This window comes from Myzus persicae, unplaced genomic scaffold (genome assembly GCF_001856785.1).
Source record: "Myzus persicae strain clone G006 unplaced genomic scaffold, MPER_G0061.0, whole genome shotgun sequence".
Classification (NCBI taxonomy): domain Eukaryota; kingdom Metazoa; phylum Arthropoda; class Insecta; order Hemiptera; family Aphididae; genus Myzus; species Myzus persicae.
In genome coordinates this window covers 110,247-134,705 of record NW_019103894.1, presented here as the reverse complement: position 1 = coordinate 134,705, position 24,459 = coordinate 110,247, and the positions used below count along the sequence as shown (strand labels likewise).

The 24,459-nt window shown below is 28.0% G+C and overlaps 1 protein-coding gene across 3 annotated transcripts in view; it reads right to left on the bottom strand.

The window, feature by feature from the left end:
* LOC111036026 (lutropin-choriogonadotropic hormone receptor-like) overlaps nt 1-24,459 on the bottom strand; it is a 129,723-nt gene that overhangs the window by 15,188 nt on the left and 90,076 nt on the right. For all 3 annotated transcript variants that reach the window (XM_022317906.1, XM_022317907.1, XM_022317905.1), the window contains 7 exons: nt 21,809-21,883; nt 21,667-21,732; nt 9,113-9,181; nt 8,936-9,010; nt 8,451-8,568; nt 3,327-3,419; nt 3,069-3,192 (listed from right to left, as the gene is read on the bottom strand). In XM_022317906.1, coding sequence (XP_022173598.1) covers nt 3,069-3,192; nt 3,327-3,419; nt 8,451-8,568; nt 8,936-9,010; nt 9,113-9,181; nt 21,667-21,732; nt 21,809-21,883 — 620 coding nt within the window. The remainder of the gene's footprint in view (nt 1-3,068; nt 3,193-3,326; nt 3,420-8,450; nt 8,569-8,935; nt 9,011-9,112; nt 9,182-21,666; nt 21,733-21,808; nt 21,884-24,459) is intronic.

Sequence of the window (24,459 nt, the reverse complement as noted above, 5' to 3'; positions counted from 1 at the left end):
AAAGAAAAAAATTTAAATTATTAATTACAATTCGACTGCACATTGTCATCGAAACTTTAAAACTAGGTATATATTATGAACCCTAATATTATGGATTTATCATCTATCGAAAAGCAGGGATTTTTTTGTTTTGAGATCCCTTTTTCACGACAGTCCTATAAATAAAAAAAGAATTGAAAGAATTAATATTCTCCGTTTACGTTGGTTGCATTATTATTTATTATACACTCAATAGTTTAAGGTTTTTGTATACAAATATTATTTGATTACGGTTGACTGCATTGTTTAAAGTTAGTTTTAATATTTATTTATTTTATATTGATTTTGTAATAGTTTGTGTGTCTTAAAAATTATCTAATAATATAAAATATACAAAAGAAGACATTCTTAATTTTGGTTGAACGAAATTGAATAATTCCCTAATGATTAGTGTCAATTTTTGGAATAAGTATTGATGTTTTTTGGTGATGATTTCAAAAATAAATATTATAAATCCGTCCACCATCTAAACAGCGAATATCAACTGCTAACCAAAAGAAAAGTTTTTTATCATTCAACTAAATCAGATTGATTTTATATTGACTGACAGATAAATATTATTAGCGTTATATTTATTTACAATTTTGTTGTTTGTACTTTATATGTTTGCACTTTTCACATAAATAAATATTGATAAATTTATTTTACATAACAGCTTGAAAATAAATTAAAGTATTATGTATTTACTCTTTTAAAAATTAATTGTATTTATTAGTTTTTAAGCATATTACAAAATCAAATGTTTTAAGTAGACATATTCCATTTTATTATATTTCATAATATAATAATATTATTTATATTTGATTGTGTAGAGTATATTATTTGAAATAATTATCAATTTACTTGAATTAATTTTAATAAATATACCTACTGAAAAATAATTTATACATTCAGAAAAACTAAAGCTATAATACAAACAACAATTGTATAATACAAATTGTATACTTATATATTTTATTTTAGAACAAAAAACTAATTTATGACCAATATATTATACGAAGTATTTATAAAAATACTGAAAAATTAATCATTATCAAGTTGATACGGAATAACTTTATTTGATTCACTAATTGACCCGACATTTCTTAGTTTATTTCAATATGCATAGATTCTGATGGCCTGATTAAGGGTTGAAAATAAAAAAAATTGATCTTGAAATATGAGAAATCTCCTAATACAGTAATTACGTCATATACTTGCGGGGTATCTAAATTGTTGAAATTATATGGAAATCTGAGGTCAAAATGATTACTGAGTCACGTTAATGTAATTTAAAATCGTTCCCACATTATTTTTACAGCTCAAAATTTGAGCATCGTCATTTCGGTACGCTTACACACTTAGTGTGGCAATTATAAGATAAGAATCTATTGACGGTTTCGATTAATATAAATCACTTATCATTAAGATATGCACATTTATTTGAATATTGCGTTAGCAAGGTACATTATATTTAATTTAAAAACATCTATACTTGCATTGCGTTAATCCTGACTTTGTTGTTTAAGTCAGGTTTTCTAACTTGTAGGTTTTTTTTTATACTGCAGATACTCGTTTTATGGCTTTCGTTATTTTATAGGTGCAGTTGCAGTTGCGGCATATATGATAACAATAATAATTTCCAACTAAAAAACCATGTTTGAGGAACAATATTTTATAGTTTTTGTATGAACACATATAATAAGTATACTATAGACTATAGTGTATAGAGTATAATACAGCATATCATAATATGAACTATAACACATTTTTTTTTTTTTTTTATTATTCATTTTGATTTAAACATTCTTTGTAAAATGTACAACTATTACCTTATGAGTTATGATTTGTAAAATATTAAGTATTTGAAAATGTTGGTCATATTTTTAATTTAATATAAATGGTGTAGGGTGGTAGTGGTAAAAATTGAGTTATGAAGTATTCATAAAACTAGTATACTAGTAATTTTTACAAGCTATTGAAAATAAATGAATGGATGTTTATATTTTTTCTCATGTTTACGTAATTTACTTGAAAATTTATTATTATGAAATAATTATGTCATTCATAATAATTAATTGCATATAAGTATTTTCTAAAATAATGATCTCAAGTAATATTACAAACTATAGAAAAATAATTGCCAATCAAAGTCATTAAAAGTAAATTGATTTATTGTAGAATGTATTGACTATTGTAAGTATTATAAATAATTCACATTTATAATTTTTTTTTCGGATTTATATGTTCCTTACATTACTGTTGCATATTGTATTTTTAGTAATTTGTAGTTTTGTTTCATTTAAATATAATTGTTTTTAAATTATAGTTTAAATATTTATATTTATGATATAACCATATGCAGGTATTCTTAATATTTATTTAGGCATATAATCTCCAAAAACGGTTGATTTAATTAATTAAGTTAATACATAATTATTATTATTTATGTACCTAAGTATTTTCATGTTTTAAGATTAAACGATAGTAGATAGGCTAATTGCTGAAATTCAGTAATACTTTACGGACACAGTTGTTTTGAATTAGTCATTTATATAATCATATACTTAGTTGAAATAATTATTGGGTCATATTTTACATTCTCTTATGTGCATATTTTTATGAGCAATTCATAAATTGCACTTAACAGATTGTTGCAATTTTTTTTTTTTATCAATATTATAATTTGATGATTGTTGGGCAAAATTTACCAATTCACATATTTTACTTTCTATTTATCGCTACAAGTTCAATGTAAATTCTGTTTTATAATTCCGGTTTTTTTTTGTGCACGATCACTTAAGAAATAAATATTATAAAATCAAATAGTTTATTATTACTTGGACAATATATAATAATACAGTAATCAAAGTCTTGTCAAGTATTTAAAGTGGGACAGTGACCATGGTACCTATTCTATATCAAAGTTCAACGATAGTTAGGTAACTATCTTTTGATATTCGCATATATTGTGCGTTTATTGAGCTCGCAAAAATATATATCGTTATAATAGTAATAATGTTAAACATTATTTAAACATAAATGCTTACCGCCTGAATGAAACATTTCTTCGCCAATAAAATTCTCCGTGGTCGAGTGCATTGTTTTCACAGTAGAAATCGGGTCTACAAATGGTATATTTTTGCATTCATGAAACATTTTTTGTTGGAGTTTCTAAAATAATAATAATAGAAAAAAAATTGTTATGATAACGTTTTATTTTTACTAAAATATAATATGAACATTTTTTTGATGTTGTTTTAGGAATCACGTACATATAACTACATCATATTTGACAATAATATTACCTCATGATCTGCGTATCCTTGCGGGTTGTGTGTTTTCGGAAAATGAAAAGCACAACAGTGATACGGATACGTTAACCAAGCTTCTTTAATGTTCTGTAATATAATATCATTAAATGTGTACTTATAATAACAAGTCAAAATAATAATAGGTTAGCGCTGAGCGTTTAGTCGAGAAAAAAATGTCACCACGTCGGGTGAGTTTATGTAACAAAACGACGAGTACAATATCTTAAGAGGACATCGAACCCACATGTGTTGTCTCCGTCTTACACACGCATGACATGGTGAATTTTCTGTATTTTCACACATACTCTGTGTTCTCTCTTTGGTTTTTACAATATTTTAATTTTTAAGTGAGTTATAATCATTTTCAAATATTAATGCTTAACATACTCACTTAAGAATTAAAATATCGTAAAAAACTGGCTAGAAAACATAGATAATGTTCTCATGTAAAAGTTCTCTACGTTAGTTGATAACAGGTTGATTCGCTTAAATATCAAAACTAACGGCGCACTATTTAAACTAGTGAACGAAAATTTGCCATGTCGTGCGTGTGTAAGACGTAGACAACACATTCGGGTGCGACGTCCTCTTAATACAGTGAAACTTCCATATAACGAACTTCCATTTAACGAAATTTTCTGTTTAACGAAATATTTTTAAGAACTATTACCTTCATTGTTAATTACACGTAAATTTATCTCCAAATAACGAATCCGATGTTTCTATATTATAACGAAATAATTATTCGATAAAAACCAGTTTTTGTAAATGTTGTCACTATCAAATTGATAGTTTATGTCATAGTAGGTCTAAAATTGTACATGAACCCGTACATTTGTACATTGAACCCGACAAAGATAAGACACTGAAGGTAGGCAAACTGATTAATTTTACTGTAGTACACTTCAGTTCCAATATTGGTGCAAACGAGTATACATTCTTTCGTTTTCTCTTCGTCCGTACAAAAAAATGTCAAAACGTAAATGTTTATCCATCTCCGATAAATTTTAAATTTTAAACGAAGTTGATAAAGGTGTTAAAAAAAAAGATATTGCCGCAAAATATAGTATTCCAACAAGTTCTCTATCAACCATTTTGAAAAACCGTGAAAACATAACCAATCAAATGCAAAATTCTTCTCTCCTCAGCAATAGAAAACGAATGAAAATTTGTGTCTATGAAGAAGTTGACAACGCTGTTCTTAAATGGATGACTTGTATACGAAATAACAATCTGCCTATATCAGGTTCGTTAATCAAAGAAAAAGCAATTTATTTTGCTCAGAAATTTGGTTTTATCGATTTTCGTGCAAGCTCTGGATGGTTAGATAAATTTAAATCGAGACATAATGTTGTGTTTAAAGTTATTTGTGGTGAGAGTGCTGATGTTCAAGAAAATGACTGTGATACATGGAAATTAAATGTTTTACCAAAATTAATTGAAAAATTCAATCCAAAAGATATTTTTAACGCTGATGAGACAGGTTTATTTTTTAAATGTTTACCAAACAAAACGTTAACTTTTAAAAATGACAAATGTTTCGGAGGTAAGCATAGTAAAGAGCGAGTTACTTTGATGGTGTGTTCTAATATGACTGGAACTGAAAAACAAAAACTTCTAATTATTGGAAAAAGCAAAAATCCAAGGTGTTTCAAAGGCATAAAATCACTTGAAACAAATTACGATTTTAATAAAAAAGCGTGGATGACATCATTAATTTTTGAAAAGTGGTTACTAGATATTGATCAAAAAATGAGTCAAGAAAATCGAAAAATAATTTTATTTGTGGATAATTGTACTGCTCATCCTCGTACCTTATCTACAAAGTTAAAATCTGTAACGCTTGCATATTTTCCCCCAAATACAACAAGTAAGCTCCAACCAATGGACCAAGGAATAATAAATAATCTTAAAGTGTATTATCGAAAACGTATTTTGAACAAAGTTATTTCAAATCTTGAACAGAGAACAACAATTACTCNATAATAAACAAACAAAACTTACTGATTATTTCTTTTAAATTATATTTAAGGTTAAAAATTAAATTAAACTATATTTTTATATTTATTTCTTTTAAATTATATTTAAGGTTAAAAATTAAATTAAACTGTAATACATATGATGTTTGATGTTGTTTTTACATACATACAATATACATAATAAAAAAATAATAAAAAAAAAGTTGAAAAAAATACGTAATTCTATTTAACGAATTCCTCTATATAACGAATTTTTTTTGCTGCTTATTCGACTTCGTTATATGGAAGTTTCACTGTATATAAAAATCACGCGTACAACGAGTTTACGTGCGATGCACTCCAAAACTACACAACCGATTTTGATGAGATTATGTTCAATGTGTGTGATTTGGTCTGACTTAAAATATAGGACAGTGATTGTTATCTCGATAAGTGGCCCTTAAATTTTTTATTGAACATTTAATTAAGTAAGATTTGCGATGGAAGTATTGTTATTTATAAATGGCCGCTATTGGTTACAGCTTACAGATTACAATACTATAACAGTGATAGAAAAAATAAGTATTTATTGCCGTTGCAGGTTACTCGGGCAAACGAGATAAAAGTATGCATTAAACCGTCACTTTTATGGTTTTGAATAAAGAAATCATACAATAAAATACACAATAATATCATATTTTTTCCGTATGAGCGTCGATCGAATACTATATTATATTTTATCCCAATAGTCATGCATTCTTAATTAAACGCGCAATCAAGGGGAGATACAACAATGTATAATAGTATTCACTGCGAGTGCGAAGTCAATCCCGTCTCATCCATCTTTGTTGTGGCGATAAATACGATCTCGAGATATCCAGCTACAGCTCGAGAAGTGCTTAAAACATTCAAAGGCGGCGGTTCGCGGGCAAAATAATTACAATCAATGGTAATAATAATATCTAACAATTAGTGTGGGCCCGAAATACTGTATACCGTATTATACGCATTCCGTTGACATGCGGACGACAAAGATACGATCTAATTCGCAGACTTGCAGAACAAACCGTATGCAAATGCACCCACACACACACACACACACACACACACACACACACACACACACGCACACACACAAATGTGTATATGTGTGTGTTTAAGTTGTGTATTATGTTGCCGCGGTATTATAGCTATCGCGTGTCCAACATGAATAAACCATGAACGACCGTTGTAACGAGTAATGCTATTATTTTGGGGATGAATCGAAATCGGTTGGATCGCCGATGACTGTGCAGCAGCAGCAGTACACCATAATAATATATTACATGTCTTGCAGTATGTAATACGCACTAATATATATATATATATATATACAATACTATATTAATACATTAATATGCTTCCACTTGCGAAACTCCGATACCGGAACGCGGTCATCGGTCGCATTTCTATAACGACGTGATACTTGTATATGTATATAGATATAGATAGGTAGGTACAGCAATATTACGTCTTACAACTTATAACACGAGTGTTCACAGTACACACACCTACGTATATATATATATATAGATGAGTTGGGGCCCCTCTATCGAGAAGAAGATTATAAATAAAAGAGTCTAGTGGATTTGTATGTCATTAAATTATACATCTAGGTACCAACTATTATCGCATCTTTGCAATGTTGAGTGTATGCGGTTTGATGGCAGTGAAAATCCCAAACAAACAAGGTTCGTTAAGCACAGATATATATATTTTTTTGTTTTTTTTTTTGTTTAGGTATTTTAGAATATATCGAGGTTTGTCTGGCATAATATATCATAATATCATTATAATAGTTTACTCAAAATAATAATACCTGGAAGTGAATTTAAATTTAAAATGTTCATTATTGATTTTAAATTTTGGTAAGCTGTATAGTGTATATTATACGATTCGTATTAATCATTTACCAAATAACGTTCTTTCGCACTAACTATGTATTTATAATAATTAGGGGTAATTCTCAAAAAACAATTTTTAATTTACATATTAAAGCATGTTGCGTAATTTTGTTATTCGTTGATTATTTTTGCATACTTTTCTTATTTTTAAAATGATGTAATTGAAATACATTTTTTAGTTTTTTTTTACAGTATATATTACAGTATCGTATATTTTTGAACATTACCGGGTCTCCAACATTATAATTATAACATATGATATCGGTGATATGTTGATTTAATGGCTTAAAATATGTCGAAACCTGGCGACCAATTTTGATTACACCGTCGTCTTCAATTCTTCAAAATCTTTACTGATAAACATGATATTTGATATAGCGAAAAATACAATATTGTACTTTATTTCGAACCAACTGTAAGTATATACATTTACGATTTTCACGGAGACCGTTGTTTAAAATAGTACAGTGGCGAGATTTTTTTTCTGTGGATACTCTTTTGAGTATTACTTCGATAGTTTCAAACGTTTCGCAAATAGTCACATTTTTTGTCGACTGAAAATTTCATCCAGTTCGTGCTTTTTACAACGATATGTGTTCTGATTTTCGTTGAAAAAGGTTTACCCGAGCGAAAGGGAAAAACTATAGAAAAACTCCGGAACATTATACCTATATTAAATAAATGTAGGCAAGCGCGGTTCATGTTCACGTCTGTCCAAACTTCGCTCGGAATCGTTTTTCGAATTCCATATTCTACCTAAATAGAATTGTGATTGTTGACGAATTTGGTATTTCGACAACGTTCGACTGGGACAGAGAGGCGCCCAACTTCAGTAAAGACTTTTTTCCCCTTCTATCTATTTTGGATTTAGTGACCTTATACCGCGAATCAGTGGCCTTTTTAATGTCACAACACCGACACCACTACTGGTACTATACTACCAAATATAGCGCGGTTACCACTACCGGAATGTTTCTACACGTGTACCATATTAATCCCGAGTCGCGCAATCACTAAACATTTAATGAGTCAATAGCAGTTGTTAATTTATTATACTTAAACGCACTATTTAGTATACTTTATTGGTCCATTAAATTATACAGTGGCCAATCAACCTAAACCATTTCTTATTCGACCCAGAGATAAGCGTAATATTATAATATTTAATCAAACTCCGCGCCCTGCCGTAGTTTCGAGTTGGTATAATTTATTTTCACCTTGAAGTTGTAGATGGACGGGAATACGTTCATGGTGTAGGTTTTTTCGATTTTCAAAACACCTAGTTCTTCGAGACCGGCTGTAGGCAGATCCTGGATTGATGTTTCCGACAAGTCTCTGTGGAAAAACAATGCATACATATATATATATATATATAATGTGTGTCGTAATAACGATCCGCGGAAAAGCGGCTGTGTTTGGCGGCGCGGACAAGTGCAGGTTATTGCAGCTGCGGAACACAACGTGGACAACGCGGAAACAACGAAAGTTACGGATGACACCTATTTCAATTCGTCTAAAACAAAACTTGTTATAATAATATAAGTTCACACGAAATTATCTTTGAAACTATTTGTACATTTCGTCCTACTGTCTTGCCGCGTCTTAGGTACAGGTATATGCTCCGAGCCCAAATCGTGTTGCGTTTATTTAATAAAAACTTCGTAAATGCTCTTAAAATATCTTTTTGCGTCTTAAAACTTACAGGTAGCGGAGACTTTTAATCCCGACGAAAGCTTGAGCGTCCAGTTTTTGAAGTTTACGATTGCCTCTCAGTTTACTGCAACGACACAGGTAAATATGCGATGAATGTTTTCCCTTATTGGCTGGGTACTTATTAAATATTATTTAACATTTCGAGTTAAATTTAAAAAAAACTTACACCGTGGCGATTTCGGCATCTTTGAATGCCAATGGTCCTAGTTCGGTAATGCAATTATAATTAAGCTGACTGTAAAAAAAAAAAAAACAATTTAACTTCAAAAAGTATATTGAATTTTATTTGATTAATAGTATTAAGTATATTATGTTGTGTAAGTTATACAATGCGTGTAATATTATAGTAGTACACACACTCGTAACATTGTAAAAATGAAAATTTATTGAGTTTAAGATTATAATTATACATTTTTTCATTAGATTTTTAAATGCACATTCATGAAATAGTATAGACAAGAAAATGTCAAACTATGGTCAAATCCTAAAATTGCTTTTTATTTTATGATTTTAAAAGCATGTATTCATAATATTATGTTCTATTAATATTAACTGAGAGGATTTTTTTATTAAAGAAATATTAACGAAAAATATTATTATGTTTATCTACCTCTCAAAAGAAAATTTTGCAGTAGGTACTATTATATAATTACATATGTAATATACGACAGTTATAATATCCTTATTGTATGTATTCAAATAAAAGTATAAAATATCTATAACATAAAAATAAAATGTATATCATAAATTATAATAAGCTAATAGAGAGCAATTATAGAAGGTTGCTAAAACTCAGACGTGTAATTTTTCTTATTTTTTAATTAAATATTATATTTACAAAGGTATCATTGTAATCATTATGATGAGTTATAAATCATTGTCGATCTAATTAGTATGTGTTAAATATAGTTAAGATTCCCAATATAGTTTATCAAAAGGAGGTATCTAACAAATTCTTTTCATCAACTTTTACTGTTTTTATTAATTTAAGTTCCTAACTTACACTATAATTAATCAATAAAAGTCATGTACCTGCGTTACTAATATTATAACGAAACATACGAATACCTAAGTGGTTGTTTACGTTAAACGAGTGACACCCACTTTACACCATATTGTAATTTTTTGTTCAGTACTGTAGAACAAATTACTGTTTGGACAAATACCATTTACATTTCAAGGGTGAATATGGGATAACTGATCATATTGAATTTTCCTAATAAATGACTTGCTATTTACAATATTACACGTTAAGTCGTAGCAAGAAAGAAAAAAATATTGTGCCGAAGCTGTTAATGAGAACAAGGAGCAAGCTTACAACATGTGATGCTTAAAAAGTTTCGAACTATCATAAAACGATGTTTACTACTAGCGTTAAATATTCTGAAATACCTAAGTTTATATTGTTGTGATTTAGTTTTTTTGTACTTTTTGGAAAATAAATACTTTAAACTTCGAAGTAGAACTTTGTTAGGGCAGAAGAGATTTTGTTTTATTTTTAAAAATACAATCGAAAAATTGGGAAAAATGTCGAAAAACACTCGTTTTGAAGAAAATCTACATCGTTTATTTCGTCGTAATTCAGAAATGTAGAAACTATAATAGCTGTAGCCTGTAGGTCTATTAACTTAGTAATAAGTAATAACCCAGCTAAGTAATATAAATAATATAATATTTAGGTACCTACTTCATATTTACCGGTTATTTATTTAACTATTTATATATAGACGTAACCAACGTAATTATCATTTGTATGATTAAATAAACAAATTCTGTCCTTAAGGGTCTTATCATAAGCTTTACATTTAGTTGTTTTGTTATTTTATAATTTTTAATTATTTAGTACACTATCCTTACTTATTATGTTTGAAATTCAGCTTGTACGTTTTTCCAATCAAAAATAAAGATTGCCTTGTGTTGGAAATGTTGGGCCTCTTACAGATAAATTTAAATTATCGTTTTTCTCTATAAACAGAGTACCTTACCCTTACACTATTGTTGTCATTGTACATTGACTTTTTTATTCATTTATAAGTAAACAATATTTGTATAATAATAATAATCAAATATCAATATTTTGGACTTTTAACAAAAATATTGCGTTTCCAATTAAAGATTTTTGAAAAAAAAAACAGGGAATATATATTTTGAGTTTGATTTCGTCCACCTTTATTGAATATTTATGTAATATACCTGGTATGGGTGAAAATAAAATCAATTTACAACAATTTATTTTATTTAACTAGACAATAACGACTTCATTGCATTATTATCGAATACATATTTTATATGGTACTTTATAAAACAAATTATTAATTAAAGAAATAAACGGCTTCTTTATGAGAATATATTATTTTAGACATGAAATGGGAAATTAATTTTCATAGTGTTTTTTTATTTTTTATTATAAATATATTTTTCTTTAAGGGCAAAACTATGTATATGTATATATGGTAAAATATGATATTATTCAGTAATGCAAATTGAACGCGTTTACGTCTGAATTGCTAATATTATACGTACAAGAAAAAAATTGTTATTTTGAAACTAGTGGTATTTTTTGATACCAAGTTTAATAATTGTATTTACAGTTTTTCGTTTTATATCATATAAATATATCTATCAAAAATTCTGATGTACAACCTTTCAGCTACTTTTTCTGAAATCATTAAACAAATGTTTTTTTTTTGAGACCATTTATTTAATTTTTCATATAAATTTGATAAATCGCCTAATGAATAAATTTAAATTAAACATAGTTTTACTTTGCCTAAATTAGTCTGCAAAATTATTCATACTCAATGTCTAAGAAATATGTAAAATCTATTACTTATAATGTTATAACTTATGAGTTCCTAAATGATATGAATGAACAAAATTCTATTTGTAATTTAGTTTTTTGATCACCACATAGGCATCTACTGCAATAAATATAAAATAAATCATAATTTTTAGACATATTCCTACTAGCAAACATTACAGCAAGTTACATAGGTAAATACAATAATATCAGTTTATTTTTGGCATCCCGATGATGGGTTTGAGAATTCAATGAACTTCACGCTGGTAGGGTTTAAGCAGGAGTTCTTGAATAGACTGTGATTACTGATTGCACCCTCCATTAGAATTATCTTGTATTATTATATTATTAGTATACACGATTTCAGTTTTACGATAAGTGAATAAGAATTAAGAGCATGCTTGTTAGTGCTATTGGTTTTCAACCAATGGGTCACGGCATCTTTGCCATTAGGCGCGTCATGACTAACCAAGTGCATTTTAAGTTCAACATTTGATTTGTATTTTTAGTCTTTATTTCCATCGTTTTATTGATGAAACTAGACTACTTTTTTGTATTTGAATTTATGAATATCATGATAAACGTTTTGTGCCCAAAGAGGATGGTATGACTGACGAGTGACGAATCATAAAAGGTCGAAAGCAAATGTGGTTTTTAATTGTTGTTATAATGCTACACTGCACAGGATACTAGGCTTTTGATTCACCAAGCATTCTCACTGGCATTTTTTTATTTTAGAAAAGAATCAGCTTTAAACAATTATTCATAGAGTTTTCAAGTATACCTACCACAAAGTAAGAATCATATTTTCAATTATTTTTATTTTTATATTGATATTTTAATTTAAAGAGTGTCTGTGACGATACAAACGTCTTTTATCAAATGAGAACTTACATTTTTGCAGCAAATTATTAAACATATAATTTTTTTAAAAATGTTGAAGTGGGTACCTTCATGAAAATTCGAACGAATAGTTTCTGAGTTTAAAAATAATGTAATACTAATGATAATAATCCTTAAATTGGTTTTACAAAAATATAAAATAAATGTTTGGATTTAGCATACATTTTTATTTTTATAAATTATTAAAATATGTTGATAGAATGATAGATTAATATTAATTAATACGATTTTCGAATCATCAAAGGCCCTATATATTCCAAACCCATGGATTTATAATAGTTAATACACAACATTAAATTACTCAACAATAACTAGTTTAAATTTCGATTTAGATTCATCAACATTTCCAACAAAATCATAAGATTAACAATTGACAGGAAAAAGGGGTGATTTTTATTTGAAAAACATAAGTTGGTATATCCTCAAGACCATGCTTGAATGGATACAAATCTAAACTTTTGCGAAAAATGGTCCTTAAGTCGGTACACCTACTTACAAATTCCAAATATCATAATTTGAATAAATGAGGTTGAGCTGTCTTGGTTTAATACCCTATATTACTGCCAAAATCCTCCTTTTAAAATATTGACAATGATATAGTTATATTAATAATATATCAGTGCTTATCAAATTTTGTTCAAAAATATTAAATACATATTATATTTTTGACCCAATAATAATATTAATTTTTATTTTACAAAACGACTAAAACTAATGTAAAATAGATTTCTATCAGCAAGTATGTATCGTGATTTGTGAAATGTTTTCCTTGTATACTTCAATTCAATTTTCTCCTTCGGTGAATCGGCACAATATAGTATCCACTTTCAGTATACATAGATGATTTTCTTTGGTAAACTAAATTTGAAAACTATAAAAGTATTTTCTGTGGTTATTTAATGTCTGCATGCACCACATATTAACAACAATGGCATTTGGCAGTCTGTACAATAAATAACGATTCCACAAACAATATCGATATTAATTAATTAGAATTTTATTTGATTTGAAAATTTAAAAATCAAATCTTAATTATATCGGAAATATAAATTAAACTGTGTAATAAAAATAATACACGTAGGTAAATGTTTTCATTGACTAAGTGGCTTCCCCGGAAGGCTTCGTTATTTTTCAAGTCATAATGTCATTCGTCTATTTACTTATTGTTCTATATGTAACAAATTTTAGATTGTATTATGACTAATGAGAAAAGAGAAAAAAAGGTTAATGTTTATTTTTACATGATAGCATATTTTAACAATTTTATTCGTGTTAATGGTATGTATACCTGTATGCTATAGTTTGGATTTGGTAAGAAAGCAGCCATAGCTGTTTGGTTAAAACACGTTTTTTTAGTTATATCTATTTATCTATTTAAAACTATATGACTCATTTTGTTGAAATACGAGAATGTCTACAATCTTGGACTGAAATTTAAAGTACCTTTAGAGCTAGAATCGAGTTCAATAATTCACATGTTAAAACTTTTTTCGACAGTTTAAATCACGCACATTCTTATCTACGTGACATAATTTATACAGAAAATATACCTGAAGGAATCATTATTTTATGTTTATGTTAACATTTAGCATAATATATGTAGGTGGGTGAAAACGTTTTTTTGAGCTCAACTCGTTACCTACTGGCTACTAGTTATCTACAACCGAAATGTTTACATATTATTATATGTATAATTATTTTGTTTTAAGGTTAATAAGCACTATAATACATTTATAACTATAGGTTAGAATACCCATTCATTTTACATTAGCTATTTTACCAGATTATTTGATTTTAAATGTTTTAAACGTTTAAACAAAATAAAAATATCAAAATAATCAAGTCTTATATCTATGCGTCGCGCATACAAATATACGATTTGTATCTTATAAAAATTATTACACAATATGCATATTGTATAAAATGATAAATAATTTGTACCTACTGGCTACTAAAGCGATCTATCTAGAAATCGGCTGGTCGATCTTTAAATTAATATTGGTCGATCGTATTAAAGATTAATTATTCCCAAAATAGGTTGACCATGTACCGACAATTTTAAACACACTCTTAAGCATTATGAACAAAGTAAAGTGTTTATAAGCATGGAAAAACGTACAATTTTCCGCTGGATGATAAATAAGTACAAAATAAGAATATTACTAGGTATAGGTACAATAAATGTATTGTTATGCGCATGTAATATAAATAATATACCTAAATAAATAGTGGTCGATCATCAGATACTTTAAATGTTTAATTTAGCCCACTAAATTCTAACTCCTGTTCTAAGAGGTTACACCCCCTAAAGTATGATCCTATGGTCTATAGATTACTTAATGAGTTATCATTGATAAACACAATATAGGTAGGTACTAAAATATATTACGACTGTAACCCTATTGCCTATAAATCAATAAGGTACATATTTTACACGTGTAGGCAGCTACTTGTTGTGTAGTAATTAATGTATAATTTTAGTATAATTGTGGGTTATTAATGTTCATGTCTATATAGGTATCTATTATTATGTACGCTATACAATAATATTATATTATCGTTAAATCGGTCGTTAAAAATGTGTTACCAAATTTTTGGATTCCGCGCTCACGAATTTCTAAATAAAAAAAAAAAAACGTTGATTTTAGGAAACCTAATAATTTGAAAACAAGATGTTCGATGTTTGACGAGCGTAATATTTTGTTCTACGAACAGATGAACGGCAGAAAATGGCAAATATCATGAGAACCCATGAATATTAATACGAGGGCTCCCGACATATCCATGTCAACATCAGCTGCAACGTTGTTATGATCCAAAAATTATAACAGTATACGATGGGGTGTCTGCTTACGAAAATTATGAAATCTTCTGTTTGAAATGTAAATTAGCGTGAATAACGAAATGTAGACGAATAAAACGTGTCGTCGGGTTTTCCCCGCCGCTTGTCCTTCGAACTGGAAAAGCATGCACTAATTTCAATATTATACAGCGTTTATGAGGGTTGAACGTGCAGAAATGTAAATAACAGTTACAGTGTAGTACCTTTTGTGTAAACGTGTAAAAACCACGAATTGAAACGTCATAACGGTGACATTACGTTTTTTTTGAAATTTCAAACGACTCGAGTTATTATACCTACTAATAATATAATAGCGTGTTGTTTATTTATTATTCTTTTACTATAGGTACCTACAGTTGACGGAAACGGTTGAAGTCGAACTTAAAACCAGATTGCGAACAACCTTTCAGTTAATCACTTGTTTATGCTGTATTTGTTTATTTTAAATAAGATACTAGAATAAAATATTATAGTTATAATAGTTGTAGTAGAAAGCAGAATTTAAAATACAAATTTATACAAAAGGAAAAATAAGTGTCACTCATTTTCGAAATAATAATTCAAAAATAGAGTTAACATACATCACTATTAAACGCTTTAATAGAACGCTGTCATTATAATGAGCCCATTAGATTCATTTTACTACTTATGTATGTATATGGTTACACCTCTCACTATTTTAGTTTTTACATACGTATTACATAGAAAAAAATAGTTGAATTAAAATTTAAAAGTCTCAGTGTAAGTGTCATCTCAACTTTGTTTTTTGGTCAAAGGTGCGATTTGTAGAACATTTATCAAGAATGTAAAAACAATGTTTAATTATAGGTGAGTTGTTTTAATTCCATTTATTATTAGTACGAGTAGTACGATAAGAATTCATCACAAAATAATTTTAATTTCAAAAAAACTGTAGGTCACCAATATTGACTAATGACTATATTGTTATTGAAAGTAAGTATGTGCATAAAATAAATCAAATCAAAGTATTTAACATTGGTACATTTGTTAGTTATAAGAAGAGCACGAATTTTTATGAAAAGTATCGCAACAAGTGTCATATAATTTTATGTGAAGTATAAATCGTGGAAATATGCAATAAATATGTGAATAATTGTTTAAAATAAGCAACTGTAGAAAAAAATGTACAAAATGAAATGGTTTATTTGGTGATTATTAATTAATTAGGTATGAAAATAATTGTAAATATATTTAACAGCTTAATTACTCATTAGGCACTCAATGCAAAACAAATATATTTTTCAGTGAATTGTTTGACAAGATTATGAACAAGGAAGTTCACATCATATTAAAAAACCCATAAAATCGATATTTGTACTCTTTCGAGTCGATGAATCATAATAAACGGTGGGTAGGTACTGGATAATGACTTTGACTTATAGAGAAATCCGACCAACCGAAATAAATTAATTGGTAAGTCCAACGCTGAATGATCGATAATGAACAAAAAATTTGATGCACCTACAGAAACTTCGAGATACAAAAACTCGAGATAGCGAGAGACCACTGTATATTTGCAATAACGGTGTCTATAAAATTGCTTAATTTGGTTTCTTATACTCGGCCTGAAAAAATAAAAATTCTACAATTGCATTAATGTTTTGACAAGTTTATCACCAATTATGTAAATAATATATAATAGTATAAAGAAAGTTATAGCGATAAACATAATAGAACTAAGATAATAAAACATTTTTAATAAGACGATATGTACCTAACTTTTTGAACTCAATTAGGTATCCTACTTAGAAGTTAAAACTTACATTTTAGGACTTAATATTTATATATTCATCGAATTATAATATAGTAATTAGTATTTTTAATTATTTAATAACACGTTAAAAAGCAAAGATTATAGACTATAGTATTAGTATTTCGACGAAGTTTCTATATTAGTTTACCGAAAAATGATAGGTTTGTAGTCTACATAATTTATTATTAGGATTTTCTACTTCGATAAAGTATTATATTTTACGTCATTATTAAACTTTGAAAATATAATATAATTTCCATATGCAATAGATATTACTTTTTGTCCAAACTCTAATGATGTAAAATAATGACGAAATATAAAAGAAAAAATTTGTCATTAGCTTGAAATCAAAAATATAAAAGTCAAAGGAAATTATAATAACATAAAAACCTGTTTTAGTTATACGTTAAACTTATAACCCATATTGATTCAGTTTGTGTTGATATGACAAGTATAAAATAATTTAGATTAGGTTTTTTTTTTTTTGGACTTCATTTGTGTTAATGACTATCAATTAATTTATAAAAGAATAGTTTCTCTTCAGAATAATGTTTTGTTAAAAATTTTAGATTATATTAAACAGTAACTTACTGAAAACGAAAACACTACGCATAACAGCTTAATATTACTATAAGCCGAGGTCTTTACTATGTCAGTTTTCATAAACATATTATATTACCCCTCGACAAGCACACCAGCTAAAATACTTCTTAAGTACACTTCTTTAACAGCCTCTTACCTAAACTTTAAAACTCACATATTAGGTGACTGTGACGTAAATACTTAACGAAAATCAGAAACCCCACTTTTAAAATATATTTACATAAATTGACTGTATTATGTTATAAAATAATATTATATTATATTATGCGTTTTAATGTTTTAATTTTTCAGCTTAGGTAATAAGAAAAAAAATATTTATATACTCTTTTGCAGTAATAGTTTTACGAAATCTTGTTCCAAAATTATTTATCAGGAACGATAGACATTTACTTTAGACAAACACGATGAGATGTGCTGTGCACACATGGGTCGTGTACTATAATACTATATTTTATAAACGACTGGATTTTATAATACGCTGTGGAATATTATTATAATATTTATGTCATGGCAAATATATTATGACGTGTAGCGTTCACGAGGTGCATAATTATTATGTATTATTATGACATGGGAAAAATCCGAGGATGAGCATAAATTAAGAACGTGATGAAAAGTAGAAGGAGTCTGTAAATATTTCCAAGGCACTGTCGTACCTACATATTGTTTCGGCACATCAGGAATATATCTACAAATAATTATGATTTATATAGGAAGATACCTACGTAAAATGATGCTGCAAAACTTTCTGGCCCGAGACGACGACATTAATAATATCGTGTCATACATTCGACATAAATATATATTATGATATTTATAAGCACTCGATTTTCTTTTGTTTGAATCCGGACCCGGGGCGTTTATTTATTACCATATTTCGTTTAACGACGAAATAAAACCAATACTCTCGCCCATTTTCGACCTCATGAACGTTATGTTTTAATCTTTGAACGAATCAATCGTCGAATGACTCAAAAAAATATGTTGAACAACCTTATTTCGGTCACACGCCAAACACTTAACCCATTTTTTTTATTTATTTTTTTTTTATGAAATCTCAGATTGCACACAGTAAAAAAATAAAAATAATAATTACACAATAAAAATTTATAGTGTTCGTTTTTCGTTTTTTTTTCTACAAAAATCCGAATGACTATTAGACGTTATTACGCGTGCCTATTACTCATGAAATCCGTTGCGCCCATTACAATATAATATTTTCATAATTAATTTTCATACCGGCTATAGTAGGTATATACCACATATACCTGCATCGTTTATTACCTCGTTGTCGTACATACAGTATAATATGATGTGCATGTTCGTGGGTGTACGCGTTATATAATAAAACATGTTGTTTTACATTAAATCCCCTGTAGCATATTGATGAGGTGGGTTAAATCAACAGATGCCCCGGTATATTTTGGTGATCTTACACATACTTACAAATATTGAAAATCGTACATCATAATTGCAAATGTTAATTTATTTTTGTTTCATGATTTTTTATTAGTTAACGAGTTTCAAATTGCGTATTGAAATTTGAAACACATACCTTACTCATCAGCCATTTCTTCAGATGTACAGGTTAGTTTTTCTTTTTTTATGTATCATATTATTTGGATGTTATCCTATGAAAAGTACCTATATATCCCCACAATAATAAGAAGACAAATAACCAATAAGATATAATATTTATGTATGCAGAGGCTATTCAATTTTGACAGTGCGTTCTTATTCACACTAACAACTAATTGGTACAACAATTATTTTTGAAAACGTACCTTTGGTATTAAAAATCAGAATGACCACGTCATGTAAGTTAGATATACGAGTACATCATTTTAAATTTACAAACCATATGTATAATAATAATAAGTTATTTTAAAAACACAGTCTCTAACATATTATATACTAGGTAGGTACTATCATTAAATATTAAATCATATTACGAATTAGGGATTTTTTACGGCTTTATTTTTTAATTTTTCATTTAGAACATGATTATTAATTATGCTCACTTGAATCTTAGTACTTAAGATAAATTAATACTAATTATATTATATTATATTTTACTAACTTAATACTCTTCTCCTAGCGTACGTTTTAGACATTTTCAGCACGAACGAGTTACTCACTCAGAGAATTGAGCGCATGTTTATTTAAGTTTATAAAAAATAATTAAAGATCGGTGTGATTTAGTACTTAAATTTAAAATTATAGCTGAGTCTTCGCAACATACTATATAATACCATAATAATCGATACGTTGTGCTATTAAATCATCGTGCAAATCATTCACTGGCTAACCTTGGATTTATTTTTTTTCATTATGATTCAAAGTTATGCACAATGTACCTACCTATAGTATACAACATAAAACGTACAAAAAGCGTTTGTGATGAAAGTAATGTTTTCTTGCTAATTAGGTACACGAGAACAAAGTCGCTTGTTGACGACACTTTCAACAAGGGAGGAAATATAATATATGCACGTGCACAACATATATATATAAATTTGTTTAAAAGGTCACGACACAGGGGTCTTTAAGGTGAAGGGATTTCGGTCGACTACGGTATATAAAAAAAAAACAACAAAAAACTATCGCATTGACATTTCCCCACACGACCAACGTCGTCCATACATGATTATTAGAAGATTGAAATATGTAAATCAGAGTTAACCTGTTTACCTGTTTACCTATATAGTATATAATTAAAGCAACAATGCTAATAATTTTTTTTTTCTCTACGATCCGCTATGTACGTATAACAGTACCTACTAATTATTTGTTTAATTCAATACGCCCAGGTATGGCGTAATAGGTAATTCGGATATTCACACACGATTTGTAATAATATTAAAACCATCTCCAGGCCTATCGAAGTCACTATACGTATATCGTATATGTGTGCATATTTAATACTGCTATAACATCGTGTACGCGTATCTTATGGCCGAGTTAATAGTGCGCTAGAATAAATTTACGGAGAATAAGCGCCACCGGAATAAAAATAACTTTACCGGAAACAAACCGTAGACATTCGCGAACCCTCGTCGTCCCTTAGCTTGCTCTTAAACACGTCGATTAATTTTTACTACTTACGGGTCAATAGCCAACGCTCATAATATAAAGCTGTAAAACCCGATAAGGATGGCGCCACATGTGCGACATCGTCGATCCGCACAACACACTGGTCATAATATTGTTGTTAATTCAAATCCGCGTCCAATGGACGTATCATTATTATTATGCCGATGATATTAGAACCAAATTTCGATTTTGGGCACGACGTCATGTCAGACATTATGTCGTTTCGGTAGGTATACCTACAACGGTAATACGATTTTTTTTTATACGTTTTTATATTAACTGCCTCGGAAACTCGGACAAGAATCTTAGCAACCAAATTGAGGAATCATTCATTCATATCTTATTTTGCCGTTAATCAAAATAAAAACATGTTTAATTGATTATATTTTCACTTAGAAGTCTTAAAAAATTTCAAATATATAAATCAATATGGAATAACTTTAAAGTTATTTTTAAATTCTGATAATTAACCAAATAAATTAATATATGATTTAAACACTCAAATGTTTCACATTTTGTCTCACATGATAGTATGGGTTTGACAAATGGACAAAATATAATTAAAGAATAACTCCATTACATGACGGGATGCCGGGATGGCAGGACAAGCCTTCTTGGCTTCATATATGCCTTAATTATAAGAAATAATTTGTTGTGTCATGTTGTTTGTGTCAAATGTTAAATATTATTTTGCACAATTCTTACAGTTGTTCTGCGCTGATCGATAGTTGTCCCGAAATCACTTTTTCTATTCTATTGCTTTCGAGGTCTCTGGAAAATATGATGGTAAATAAAATAATTGTATCGTTAACTATTATAGTAATTTGACATAGCTCGAGATACTTACACTATGCGAAGATGTTCGTTGGTCCTCAACAAACTTAGGTTCGGCGGTTTCTTGATTCCCGTTCGCACGATTTCCCTATTTAAAGGTAAAAATCAAATTAATTTAATACTTATTTAATATACCAATCGTTTGTGAATGGTATATTTTATTATTTATAATATTATAACAATGGATGTAGTTGTATATGTTTTTCTTTTTACTATCAATATTTCTAGAATAGTTGACAAGATAAACGAATATTTAAATTAAATTATTAAATTTTATCCTAAAAGCTAATTATCCTCATAACTGATAACTGAAATAATAAAGTCAAATAATTGTTCAATGTTACTTATTATGTGTTGTAGGTAGGTATTTCATTTACGCGTAGGTATAAAAAACATTTTTAGAAAAGTATTTTAGGAAATTAAAAAATATGGATTTTATAATAATGTTTGTTATTAAAAATTAAAAATAACTAACCGACCCACGTGATAAGAAAATTGCAATAAATGTAATGTTGAAAAAAATGTATAAATATAACTACCAACAGTTGTCTGCGTATAGATATAAAAATGTATTGAAATAGTTCAAAAATAGTGTCTTACAAATTAGTGTTATAAAAATCGATATATGTATAAGTTAAAAATGTTTTTATTGGTGATTTTATAGTTTTAATGAACAGAGCGTTCTGCAATTACTGTTGGATTCATAGTTTCAACAATAGTTGAAGAAACTAATTAATTTTCTTTATTTTTCTAGTTTTATTGAACTTAGATGACATACTCGTATATTGACCAACGGAGTAATAATGAATAGGGCTTCAAACTGAAATAACTCTGTGCTAATAGACTTCTGTAAAATCCATTTGATTAATGTATTCAAAACAACATTTTAAAATATTTATACATTACAAAAAACATGAAAACCTATCAACCATCTATGTTACTTACTACCTTTATCTTAGTAAATACCCGATGAATTATAATTGATTAAATATCCATCATCCCATCAAAATAGGTTACTAGAAAACTAAATACTCCTAAAAATTAAATTGTGTTTGAGTGTCACAGTTATTTATTTGAAAACAATACACATTTTTGAAATTCGATGGACTAAAATCTTGATTTTACATATAGTTTGTTGTTACAATTGGAGTGTGGTTACCAATTATATTGTAATTGACTGGATATTAATAATTACATTTACAGTATTGTAAAATATTGCTTTTTCACTTAGGTAAAAATCAGAATTTTATGCTAAAGTTAAAAAAAAAATTGTCTCCTGTAATCTATATTGTATTAACTATTGAGAAATAATATCTATCTGCAAAGACTAGAATAGTACATATTATGATAAGTAGGCAAGAGGTAAACAACTTTTTAGAAAAAATAAATCTATTATATGGTTGTAAACAAAACCCAAGTTTACAGCAATAATAATATACAAATCTAGGATCTGAATTTTCTCCACACTGCAGTTTTTCCCAGAATTCGGGTATTTTCAGTAATGGATTACTAAAAAAAACCCAGAGTATACTCCATGTTTTACGCAGATATAGGTGGTAATGGTAGAAACTCTGTTTAAAGTCAAAACAATTTTTTAAGGTGAAACCTAAAATAATATTGTTTTTTGTGTCCAATATTATTCAAATCAGATACACACGTAGTTGTTATGGTAAAAAATCGTTTTTGGATATTTCTTGTTGTATTTTTCCAAAAATAAGTCATGAACGTTGTCCGTCTACATGACTTTTATAAGATCAATTTTGATCGTTTGAGACTAAAAATGAGGATTTTTCACACATTATTATTTTTAAAAGTATAAGAACAATACTATGATATGAATCACTCGCACACAGAAACATACACACAGTACACACGCCCACACACTCATAAGTATAATATTATTTATGATAATTACATACATATTATGACCAGTGTTGGAAATAGATAACTAATAATTTATCTAGACAAAGATAAAGATAAAAGATAAATAATTTTTATCTAGATAACTTATCTAGATAAATTTATCTAGATATTTCCCAACACTGAATTTATGACAAGAATAACGAATTAAAAAATACTCAGAAATAATAAATGTATTGGTTATTTTTTTTAGTGTTTTGTTTAAAATTACTATCGAAAACCACCTGATATCTATTATTTGTGCCGTCGGAAAAATTAAAACTGCAAATAATTATAGAATATTTTGTTTATATCACTGTAAAATAATAATAGGTATAAACAGGACCGTATAGGTACCATCGTACTTTTATTGAGTTTAGGTTTGCGCTAAAAACTAAACGAGAGAAGTGAATATTCCCTCACCCTTTCAAAATACAACTACTGAGTGTTTCTTTAATAATAAATTTAATTAAATATAGTACAGTCATAATATTAAAGTTGTATATAAAATATTTGAATGATTGCAATAGTTGTAAAATTTATCGAAAATATGTTTTGTGAGTATACCCATTGCCCCAACTTTAAAATTACACATAAATACAACTTATTATTATTATATGAAATGTGCACAAACAATAGTCATGAGTCATCGCAAAATAAATTAATGTCATTCGCGTATGTATAATATTGGATAGAAGTGCAGGATATAGGACAATCACAATATAAACTAGAAATAATTCAAACTTTTTAAAACTTTTTCTACAA